Here is a 12,589-nt window from a genome sequence, read left to right as displayed (position 1 = left end):
ATAGCATAAAACCACCTTTGCCCCCTTCCCCAGGAAGCACAGTGCACTTGAGAAACTCTGTGTATGTTTATATTAGAATTTCTATTCCATGTGTGTCAGAAGAGAGCTTGAGGGCTGAAAAGGAATATGTTATCAGTACTAATGAGAGACATTGAGAGGCTGGTTAGGGAATGCAGAATTGGACAGGGGGTGGGGGGTGGGCAGGACCCCAGGCATTCTGCTGAGAGCTTCCATTCCTGCTCACTGAAGGAAGGATACATCTGCAGTCTGCATCCTGCTGCTCTCCTCTTTCATTCCTCCTTGGACACTGACTCAACACAGTCAGCCTTCCACAGAGGACAAACAATAGATATAACAAGTGGAAGGACAGACGCCTGGGAGTACAGGGAGCTTCCCTCACTACCCTACACAGCACAGCCCTACTACTCAGTCCAGAGAGGCCTTCCTTTTACCATACTCACAAAACCACATACCATTGGGAACTAGCTTCAACAGCAACCTCTTGACCTAACGTCCATTTACATAGAAACAAAAACGGTTTTTGTTCCACATGCTCAAGATCCAATCTCCCATTCCCACCCATACACAGAGACAACCCTCCACTCTCCCAAAACAAGATCAAGACCCCCAATGTAACCCTGCACCACCTTTCACCTATTCTGATATCACCTTCTGTAACACTCCACCCACACTACAATAACAAATACCTCGACTGGCTTTCTCCACGTGGATGAGCTCATCAGGGAACTTCATTACGTCAGGGTACTGCTGCTCACACAGTTCAGTCAGGAAGTGCAGCAATGTTAACTTCTGATCAGTGGATTTTGTGTCTCGGAGCTGGTAATGAGAAAACTGGCTATGAGAATGGGACAGCACAGAGAATACTTGAAACTAGCAAACGGTGGTTTGCTGTCCCAAGCACAGATGCCTGGAGGTTTCCCTGCGTGATAAACACAGAGGAAGCAATTCCCTGACCTCCCCATGGAGAAAACACTCACCTTGCAGAGGAAGCTAATGTTGAATCCAAAGGCACCAGCATTCCTGGAGCCTGCATTCATGAAGTTGCCCACCAGTAGGGTTATCTCCAGCAGGCTGGAAAAGCTCTTACTTTTACGCACTTCCTCACAGGCTGCTGTTACGGAGACAATCTCAGGCTTGATGTTCTCCACCTGCTCATTAAATTGCAGCTTGAAAAGGATGGCGTTGAGGCGGGGCCGCAGGCGGGAAACCGAGCTAATCTGAGAAGGGAAGGGGACAGGAACAGTGTCACACAGGAGGAAGAGAAAACAAGATGCTCTGAAAAGGGAAGGGGACAGGAAAGGAAGCCTACTTACCAGTGATGGTAGCTCTTTGCAGATCCACCCTCTAGGAGTTGTGTGCTATACCTTGCAAGTCCCAGAATCATTTAAGAGCAACTAACCACAGAAGATACACACACTGACACTCAGTCAAACATAAGGTACATTATGTATGGAGCCATCATGAAGAATCCCCTAGCTATCACCTGAGCTGGAACAAGAGCTGTACCAAGGGAAAAAATTGTGCCCAGGCCTGGAAGGTGTCCAGTCTGAGAAAAACTTACTGAAGCATCTCTGAGGATTTAAAAGTCACTATCATTGAACAAAAAAACTTCAGAAACAGACTTCAAAGAGAAACAGCAGAACTAAAATTCATTTGCAAATTTAACACCATTAATCTGGGCTTGAATAGGGACTGGGAGTGGCTGGCTCATTACAGAAGCAGCTTTTCCTCTCCTGGAATTGACACCTCCTCATCTATTATTGGGAGTGGACTACATCCACCCTGATTGAATTGGCCCTGTCAACACTGGTTCTCCACTTGCGAAGTAACTCCCTGCTCTCCATGTGTCAGTATATAATGCCTGCATCTGTAACTTTCACTCTATGCATCTGAAGAAGTGAGGTTTTTACCCACGAAAGCTTATGCCCAAATAAATCTGTTAGTCTTTAAGGTGCCACCAGACTCCTTGTTGTTTTTGTAGATACAGACTAACATGGCTACCACCTGATACTTGATATAAGGTACATTAGATTTTTTTAATTGAGGCTGTAATGCCCACATGCCTAACCATACTCAGTTCCACTCCATGTATGCAAAATCTAATTCTAAACCACAAAGATGAGGGGAAAATGGGCAAGCAAATCCACATGGAGAACTTCAATTACTGGTAGGTAAACTGCCTTTCCCTTGCATACAATTGCCATTGCAGATTCCCACTCTAAGGCCCCAATTCCAGAAAGCATGAAAATAGGCTCTGAAGTCCTGCTGGCTTCAAGCACATGAAGGCCCTGCTTTAGTGCTTTCCTGAATAGGGCTGTTTTCTCAAATCAGAGTCTAACATCTGATTTGGGATGTAGTAGCAATGAACCTGCGGCAGGGTTACTCAGAAGCGTGTATTTAAACAGAGACAGAAGTGCTGGCCTCCCAAGGTGAACATCAAATCTGGATCCAATCTCAAGAGACTACACCCAAACATAGCCATGACACAGGATCTTCTTGGTAATCTTAGTCTCAAAGAAGCAGGCCATTGAAGCACCCACAGCTCCTTGACACTTGAACCCCCATCTAACATAACATAGCTGAATGTAGATCGTTACTGATTGAAGATTGCTTGTTGCTTCATCTTCTTCCCTTCTTATGACAACCAGGCGATTTATTAAACTGTTTAGTTCTGGCCCTATAGTTGCTTCATGGCCAGCTTGTGGGCTTGGAAAGAAGTTCAGAAGGGAAATGGCCTGGGATGAAATTTACATTATCTTGGTCAGGAATTGACTCAAGCAGATCATCCATGAGTGTAGGGAGGGTCAAGTTCAAATCCCGAACACTAGGTGACTTACAGATTGGTGGGTATACAGGCAAAAGACCCTTTGGAAATAGTTTCACCAAAGGATGAGCAACGACAGAATTACCATCCAATGTGGAACAACAACTCATTCTAGGGACTAAATGTACCTTAACGATAGAAAAAGATAACCCAGGTTTCATCAAGAATAATAAACACTCCAAAATGGCAAGACCAGGCCATACCTGAGACGTCACATCCTTACTATAAGACCACATGGAAATGCTTCTATTTGAATATATGACTCAAAGCATCTAAGACTGTCTAAGGTTCCCACATCCGTGCCACTAGGTGAAGCGACTAGCTCAGAATTTCCTTCTGGAAACTCTGGTAAGAGCACAGGTAGTTCTTTTATAAGCACAAGAATGCCCAAATATCACAGCTAATGAGTCCCAACCAAGATTATTAGGATTCTGTAATCCAATTCTTGTCTTGTTTTCTACAACAGAAAACGGGGGTGGGAAGGACTAGAACCAGGTGTCTGAGAAATTAGATATCCTACCCTTGGGTGGAGGACAGGCTTGGCTGTGGTCAAGTCAGTGAACTAGACTGGAAGGAAGGAAAGAAATTATTATTGGTCTGGGCTTTCCATTGGTATTTCATGACCAGGTTTCACCCTGGGAATAAAATGTGGCTGAAGGAACTGGCTGATGCTGGTAACTGGTAGACATTGTGATGGGCCCCTGAGTTTACTTACTGAACTACTGGACTGAAGGTGGTGCCCAGACTGAACACTAGACTGCAGTTGCTGATGCTGGTGGGATATTGAAGAGTGGGGACATTTCACCTGTATGCAGCACAGTGGGACCAGATGCTGCAAGGGAAACCCCTAAATTCCAAGGCAACAATAATTATTCTACTGCCATGAAATATCCGTATCCTTTGTTCTCATCCTCCCAGCCCCACAAAAACCACCCAGCTATGACTCAGTTGAAAATTCTTACTGATGTAAAATGTGATGATTATTTTCCAGGATGAGTTTTGTTACTGTTCTTTGGGCACCCTGATTCTACTCTTTGGGCGTTAGCTCCTGTGATGCTGGCCAAGGCAACCCAGCTCAGAACCTCCTCTTCCCCATATGTGCCAGGAAAGAGAAGGTATTGGTAGCTGGCTTCAGCAGCTTATCTCCCCAGCTCCTCAAGTTTCAGCTGCTGCACTGTTCTCCAGCCTACAATTGTGTCTCCTCCACTCCCTGGACCCTTATTTCTTGCTCTTCTACCTGCTGCTGGTTGGCTCCATAAAGGAGCATGTACTGTGATCCAATTAACTTCCCTTTGTGGGGAAAACTGCAGAGCAAGAGGAAGCTGCAGGCTGGTCCACGCAGGGCAGGGTGACAGATGGAAAACAAAATGTCAGGTGTAACAGATGAGAGACCTGGGAAGTGTAAGTGTTCAATGACTATACTGAAACATGCCAGACAGGCTTGGACTTTTGCAACAGTAAGTGTTATGTGGGTTTCCTGGGGAATCCCTGAGGATGCTTAATGCAAATTCAACAATAGTGCTTATACAAAAACCCAGGCTTTTGAAGCTTTGTCCTGAGGAGAGGGACATTGTCTGGAGATACAGGAGATCAGAGATCAAAGGCCCAAATGCTAGAAAGAAACAGCTGGACTGTCCCAAGCTTGTTCTAGTTCTTGATCTGAAGCCTGACATAAGCTTGCAACCAGGAGAGCTAACCCTTTTTACTGTTTTTTATGTTCTCTGTAATTATAGGAATTGCCCGACGGGACAGTGCCCTAAGAATAAATGTATTTTGTTTTGTGAAGGCTGGCTAGTAACTGGTATACACTGTTGTAGCCCCGGGAGACAGCACAGAATCATAGACATGTAGGGCTGGAAGAGACCTCTAGAACTCATGAAGTCCAGCCGCCTGTGCTGAGGCAGCATCAAGCAAATCTAGAAATAGTTAGTCACAGGTGTTGGCCCTAGTCATACCTGCTGGGGAAGTAACAGTGAGGTGCAGAGGGACTGGAAGCCTAAAACCAGTCTGGAGGGACACGGATGCACATCTTCTTCCAAGAGGTGACAGCTGGGAGCCTGAAAACGTACATGGGTGCCCCCAAGGAAAACCAAGAGAGGGATAAAAGATACAATTGACCCTGCAATTGTGACACTGGGCAGCTGGCTGCAGCACAATTGGTGAACTCCAGGACATCTAGGGAAAAGGAATTATGCAGCCCTGGAATTGTGTAGTCACTTGTCTCAGAGCTATTGTTCCAGGTTCTCTGCAGACATATGGAGATGACACTGCATTACATTACAGAGTTCACGTTGTTGACATTTTCTCTGCTACCATAAGGGCTAAAAACTTTATTTAAAAAATTAAAGGTCAGATACTGGAGCACATTCCCGCAGCAAGGCAGGGATTCTGGAGCAAACTCCATGGTTGCAGATAATCTGTCTATAGGTAAAAGACGGTTACTTACCTTCTGTAACTGTTGTTCTTCGAGATGTGTTGTTCACGTCCATTCCACATTAGATGTGCGCACGCCGCGTGCACGAACGTCGGAAACTTTTTCCCTCAGCGGCTCCCGTCGGGCCCGCAGGGTCTCCCTTCCCGCCAGAGCGGCGCCCCGCCCTAGCGTATATATATCCCTGCCGGCCCGACCCTCCCTCAGTTCCTTCTTGCCGGTGACTCCGACAGAGGGGAAGGAGGGTGGGAAGTGTAATGGACGTGAACAACACATCTCGAAGAACAACAGTTACAGAAGGTAAGTAACCGTCTTTTCTTCTTCGAGTGCTTGTTCACGTCCATTCCACATTAGGTGACTCACAAGCTTACCATCGGAGGAGGGTAGGAGTCAAGGAATAACTGATTGAAGCACCGCTCTGCCGACCATCGCGTCATCTCTGGTCTGATGGTGGATCGCGTAGTGGGCTGTGAAGGTATGCACCGACGACCAGGTGGCTGCCTTGCAGATCTCCTGGAGCGGGACCTGCGCCAAGAAGGCCGTCGAGGACGCTTGGGCCCTAGTAGAGTGAGCCCTGATCTGAGGTGCAGGCATGTTGGCGAGCTCATAGCACGTACGTATGCAAAGCACGATCCATGCCGACAGGCGTTGCGTCGAAATAGGCTGGCCCCTCATTCGTTCCGCAACGGCCACAAACAGCTGAGTCCATTTGCGGAAAGGCCTGGTACGGTCCAGATAAAAAGCTAAGGCCCGCCGAACATCCAGGGTATGCAGGCTACGATGGCTCGGGTCCGTATGGGGCTTGGGGAAGAACACCGGTAAACAGATGTCCTGCCCCATGTGAAAACTCGTGACCACTTTAGGGAGGAATTTAGGATGAGGTCTAAGCTGCACCTTATCCTTATGAAAGACGGTATAAGGAGGCTCCGAGGTGAGGGCCCTCAACTCCGATACCCTCCTAGCCGAGGTGACGGCCACGAGAAACGCGACCTTCCATGAAAGGTGCATGAGGGAGCAAGAGGCCAGGGGTTCAAAAGGCGGCCCCATGAGCTTAGTGAGGACCAGATTGAGGTCCCACGGGGGTATAGGTGGGCGCGAGTAGGGGAACATCCTCTCCAGCCCCTTGAGGAATCGGACTACAGTGGGATTGGAGAACACGGATATCCCCGATTCCCCAGGGTGGAACGCCGATATGGCGGCTAGATGCATCTTAATAGAAGCGGGGGCGAGGCCTTGACGCTTGAGGTGCAGCAAGTAGTCCAGAATCAGTGGTATCGAGGCCTGCAAGGGCTGGATGTGTTGAGGCCCACACCATAGGGAGAAGCGTTTCCACTTGGCAAGGTAGGTCGCCCTTGTGGAGGGTTTCCTACTACCAAGGAGGATTTGCTGGACCTCCTGAGAGCACCTGTGCTCCACCTCACTTAGCCAGAGAGAAGCCATGCCGTGAGATGCAGCGATGGCAGGTTCGGGTGGAGTAGGCGACCCCGGTCTTGGGTGATGAGGTCGTGATGGAGGGGGAGGGCTATCGGAGTGGTCACGGACAGTTCCAACAGAGTTGTGAACCAGTGTTGTCGTGGCCAAGCCGGGTCGATGAGAATGACTGTCGCCTTGTCCCTGCGGGTCTTGAGGAGGACCCTGTGGATGAGTGGGAATGGGGGGAAGGCATACCTCAGGCTCCCGCCCCACGGGATTGCAAAGGCGTCCGCGAGAGAGCCCGGACTGCGTTTCTGGAATGAGCAAAACTGCGGGCACTGGCTGTTGTCCATGGTGGCAAATAGTTCCACCTGGGGAAACCCCCACCTCAGGAAGATTGAACGGAGGATGTCCCGTCTCAGCCTCCACTCGTGCATGAGATAGGACCGGCTGAGACGGTCCGCCAGCCCGTTCTGGACCCCGGGGAGATATGCAGCCTGGAGGTGCACTGAATGGGCTATGCAGAAGTCCCAGAGGAGGAGTGCCTCGTGACAGAGGGGAGAGGACCGGGACCCGCCCTGCTTGTTTATGTAAAACATAGCGGTAGTGTTGTCCGTCAGAACCGACACGCCGTGTCCTCTTATGGTGGCGTGAAAGGTCTGGCAGGCGAGGCGAACCGCCCTCAGCTCCTTCAGGTTGATGTGAAGCAACTGTTCCTCCCTGGACCACAAGCCCTGAGTGCGCAGGTCCCCTAGGTGCGCCCCCCAACCCAGGTCCGACACGTCTGTCACTAACGTCAGAACTGGTTGTGGGGCGGCGAACGGGACCCCCGCACAAACCTGCTGTTGATCGAGCCACCAACAGAGGGCGCTCGAAACCCGAGCTGGGATCGTGACGACCATGTCTAATGGGTCTCTGTTGGGGCGATATACCTGGGCCAACCACAGCTGCAGAGGCCGGAGTCTGAGACGGGCGAGCCGGACTACGTGTGTGCACGCCGCCATGTGCCCCAAGAGTTGTAAGCAACATCTGGCCGTGGTCGTGGGGAATCGCTGAATGGAGGTCACGGCCTCCTGGATAGCCAGGAATCGCGATACGGGAAGACTCGCCCGTGCCGCCACCTAGTCCAGGACTGCCCCTATGAAGTCCAGTCTCTGTGTGGGGACTAGTGAAGACTTGGGCACATTGACTAACAGACCGAGTTCTCGGAATACTTGTAGCGCCAGTGCCACGTGGGGGCGAACCTCTGCCTCCGACCGGCCCGCCAGGAGCCAATCGTCCAGGTACGGGTAGACGCGCATCCGTCTTTTTCGAAGGAAGGCTGCTACCACGGACATGCATTTCGTGAAGACACGTGGGGCTGTTGCCAGACCGAAGGGCAAGACCGTAAACTGAAAATGACGCTGCTGGATAGTGAAGCGCAGGAACCGCCGGTGGGCCGGGCGGATGGCGATGTGAAAGTAGGCGTCTTTCATATCGAGGGCAGCGTACCAATCCCCCGGATCCAGGGAAGGAATGATGGTACCAAGGGAGACCATACGGAAACGTGGTTTTTTGCAAGTACTTGTTCAGCTTGCGAAGGTCCAGGATAGGACGGAGGCCCCCTTTCGCTTTGGGAATGAGGAAGTATCTGGAATAGAACCCTTTTCCTCTGAGGTCCAGAGGAACCTCTTCCACCGCCCCCACAGCGAGGAGGGTCTGTACCTCCTGCATGAGGAGTTGCTCGTGAGAGGGGTCCCTGAAGAGGGACGGGGGTGGTGGGTGGGAGGGAGGGGGCGAGGAGAACTGGAGGGTGTAGCCTGACTCTACCGTGCGCAGGACCCAGTGGTCTGATGTTATATGAGACCAGGCACGGAAAAAAATGGGACAGGCGGTCCCTGAAACACAGGGGGGGATCCGGAGAAGAGATGGGTACGCTGTCCTCGATCGCAGCTTCAAAATCCTTGTTTATTTCCCGGCTGCGGCTTGTTGTGGCCCTGGTTTTGGCCTTGGTTAGGCGTATTGTTGCGCCTACGCCTATTGTCCCTGCCCCGTCTACGGTATGGTTCGTGCCGAGGGCGAGGATGGTACTGCCTCTGTGGAGGCTGTGGTTTGAAAGGCTTCCTCTGTGTTACAGGGGTGTGCATCCCCAAGGACTTGAGGGTAGCCCGCGAGTCCTTGAGGCCATGGAGTCTGGCATCCGTTTGCTCCGAAAACAACCCTGAACCCTCAAACGGAAGGTCTTGGAGGGTGTTTTGCACCTCAGGGGGAAGACCAGAAGCCTGCAGCCACGCTGAGCGCCTCATTACCACGCCTGACGCGATAGTCCTAGCGGCCGCATCAGCCGAGTCGAGTGAGGCCTGTAATGAGGTTTTGGCCACCGCCTTTCCCTCGTCCACTATGGCCGCAAACTCGGGTTGCGATCCCTGAGGCAAGGCATCCTTAAATTTAGACACTGATGCCCAGGAGTTAAAATTATGCCTATTGAGGATCGCTTGCTGGTTCGCGATCCACAATTGGAGGCCTCCGGACGAGTAGACCTTTCTGCCAAACAAGTCCAATCGCTTCGCCTCCTTGGCCTTGGGGGCCGGGGCCTGCTGGCCATGCCGCTCCCTCTCGTTGACCGCCGAAACGACCAGCGAACATGGGGTTGGATGGGAGAATAGGAAGTCAAACCCCTTGGATGGGGCGAAGTACTTTCTCTCGACGCCCCTTGCTGTCGGCGCAGAGGAGGCTGGCGTCTGCCATACCGTCTTATAATTTGACTGTACCGTCTTTATAAGCGGAAGTGCGATCCTGGAGGGACCCTCCGGGCTGAGAATGTCCACCATGGGGTCCTCCTGCTCAACAGTCTCCTCTGCCTGCAACCCCAAATTGAGGGCTACCCGGCGGAGCAGGTCCTGGTGTGCCCGATGGTCAATCGGGAGAGGGCCGGACACTGTTGTGCCCGCCACGGCTTCATCCGGTGAGGAGGAGGTGGTCATGGCCTTCTGCGCGTCCTCGTCCTCCTGCAACTCCTCCTCGGCGGGACGGTCCTCTGGGGTGCGTCCCCTGCCCTGGGTCAGGGACGGTGCCGGGCTCGGTGCCGAGTCCGTCCTATCCCTGTCTGGCGGCCTGGAGACCGTGGCCTCCGCACGGAAGGCAGGACGGTACCGTGGGGAGCGGGACCGGTGTCCTGAGGGGCCCGATCTCGAGGTTCTGGACGGAGGGCCTTGCTGATGATAGGCCCACGGGGTCCAGAATGGCCATTGTCCAGGATGGCTCCAATGTGGTTGCCAAGAGGCCTCGTGCTCCCTAGCGGCGTGCACTCTGCGGCCATATCTGCTGGAAAGGCCCGAGCCCTCCTCCGACGCTAGGGACGGCGATCTAGAGGGCCACGGCGGTGCCGTTGAGCGGTGCCGTTCCGGAGTCGGGGAGCGGTGCCTTCGGGAACGGGACCGTGAGAGGCGCCGTGCAGACCTGGACCTGGACCGGTACCGTCGATCCCGGGACCGGGAACGGCTGCGGGAGGGCGGTCTCGGGAACCTTGTGACCGACGCGTCCCGGTGCCTGCTCGAGCCGGGCTGCTGGGACGGTGCCTCGCTCGCGTCGGGGCCTGACTGTTTGGCGGCCCGTTGCGCGGCGGGAAGCCGGGAGTCCACCGAGGCGGAGCTCGACCGGGACTGGCGCCGTGTCCGGTGCCGAGATGGCGACCGCGATGGGCGCATCATCGCCGGCTTGCCTTTGGATGGCAGTCACGGCGGAATGTCTTTAGCGCGGAGGGTGCTTTCGGTGGACAATTCAATGAGGTCCTTTGCTGCCTCAAATGTGTCCGGGGCGGAGGGCTGTTCCAACAGTTCCTCCAGCCCTTCCTCCTCACTCGACGCGCTTATCCCGGGGCTCGACGGGCCTTTGGGCGCCGGAGCCACTGGCACCGGGATCTGTACCGGGGCCGTAACGGCCTTGGCAGCACTCGCGGTCTTCGCCGGTGCCGACTTCTTGTGCGGGGAACGTCCCCTGGCCTTGGGCTGGCTCTTTGGCCTGGCCGGCGAAGAAGAACGGTGCCGGGTGTGTTCCCGTCGAGGCGGCACCGTAGACTTAGGCTGTCCTGCCGGCGTCGGGTCGCGGACCGATGCCGGGGCACTCCGCACCGAGGTCGACGGTGCCGCGGAAGAGGAGGGCTGCAACGCCGCCTCCATGAGGAGCTGTTTAAGGCGAAAGTCTCTCTCTTTCTTAGTCCTGGGCTTGAAAGCTTTACAAATCTTACAGCGCTCCTTTTGGTGGGCTTCCCCCAGGCAACGAAGACACGAGTCGTGCGGGTCGCTCAACGGCATAGGCCTGCGGCACGTGGCACAAGCCTTGAAGCCTTGGGCGTGCGGCATGCCCCGCCGCCCAGGGCCGGTGCCGGGGTCGCCAAACACCTATCACAAAGAGATTTAGGTCTTTGTGAGGGACTAATAAACTACTATTTACACTAAACTTTAAACACTTAACTATAACGAACTGATAACTATCACTAATCACTTATGCTAAGGGACACTCTCAGACGAGAGATAGAGTTGTTCCAACGTCGCCACGGGCGGTAAGAAGGAACTGAGGGAGGGTCGGGCCGGCAGGGATATATATACGCTAGGGCGGGGCGCCGCTCTGGCGGGAAGGGAGACCCTGCGGGCCCGACGGGAGCCGCTGAGGGGAAAAGTTTCCGACGTTCGTGCACGCGGCGCGCGCACACCTAATGTGGAATGGACGTGAACAAGCACTCGAAGAAGAATCTGAGAAAATCCAGGAGCTCAAATGGCAATCTTGGCCTCCCTCAGTTTCCTCTATCATGCTGTCAGATTGTGACTTAAAAGACAAATTGAAAATCTTCATCTGAACGTCCTAAGGAAGCCATGATGTAAGGAACTAAGAATCCCTTGTCTCAGCATCACTGCTGAGGCAATGGAGCAGGCAGTTGTGTTCAAGCATCATATACTGTTCTTAACAAGCACTTTATCAAGTGTTGCCTTTCTTGAAGAATTGAGGCCTTTATGCCTTGCCTGCTAGCCTCTGGAAAGGATCTTTCTCCACAGATGGAAATTATAAGAGACTACAATGGCTTGTAAATTGATCACTTGCCTCTGAGAAATGAGCCCTCCTTCTCATCTGATCTAGCTCTGAAATCCTTATCCTGAGATACAGACAAGAATGATTTCCCTCTCTTACCTCTGTCATAGGCTGCCAACACCATTAGGAATTTCATGGAAAGGTGGGACATAGAGGACAATCACAGATCCCTCTTCGTGCTCTGTATGTTGAACCTCTCTGATATAGACAACATTTCTCTAGAGAATGAGACACTTCAGCTCCTCTCTTAGGACATTTTGGGGGAAGAAGGTATGGCGATACTGCTTTCTTATTTCCAGCCCTTTTAGAAGGGTGGCCATGGCGAGACGCAGTTCACTGAGTCCATGAGTATGTGTAAGGCCCATGAAAGCTTATAAGTTCACTTGAATTAAAGCGCATAATACCTATAACGGCCATAGGGAATATACCCGAAAATCATTTCAGATCACTACTGTACTGAAGGAGGATATTAAAGAGGATCTCTCCCCCCTAAAACCAGACTAATTGTGCCACAAACTCTAAGGGAAAGAAAGTAATTCTCAAAATGTTGAATCTGAGACAGAAATTTAATGTCAAGGAGAAAGTTCAAGGAACAGAATCTAGGAGCGTGCACTGAGACACTGGAGTTGGTCCAGAAAATCCCTAGGGTGGAGGCACATCAGGAATTAGAAGACTGTTTGGACCCAAAGAGTCACCTGAAGTTCCTCTGCTGCCATGCAGCCAACAACAAAGCTCGGGCCAACTTGATAAGAAATAAGACTGAGCGCAACATAGCCAACTGCCCCATTGTAGCAAGTGCCCAATTTCACATTCCTTTCCCAGAGTCAAGGAATCTC

At 52.3% G+C, this 12,589-nt stretch overlaps 1 protein-coding gene across 1 annotated transcript in view; it reads right to left on the bottom strand.

Moving 5' to 3' along the window:
* DIAPH1 (diaphanous related formin 1) overlaps positions 1 to 12,589 on the bottom strand; it is a 180,920-nt gene that overhangs the window by 22,712 nt on the left and 145,619 nt on the right. The window contains exons 23-24 of the mRNA XM_065408815.1: positions 999 to 1,238; positions 708 to 837 (exon numbers count right to left, since the gene is read on the bottom strand). Of these exons, the coding sequence (XP_065264887.1) occupies positions 708 to 837; positions 999 to 1,238 (370 nt within the window). The remainder of the gene's footprint in view (positions 1 to 707; positions 838 to 998; positions 1,239 to 12,589) is intronic.

Source organism: Emys orbicularis, chromosome 8 (genome assembly GCF_028017835.1).
Source record: "Emys orbicularis isolate rEmyOrb1 chromosome 8, rEmyOrb1.hap1, whole genome shotgun sequence".
Classification (NCBI taxonomy): Eukaryota; Metazoa; Chordata; order Testudines; family Emydidae; genus Emys; species Emys orbicularis.
Note: the sequence above shows the minus strand (reverse complement) of the source record. Positions and strands in the feature narration are given on the sequence as shown.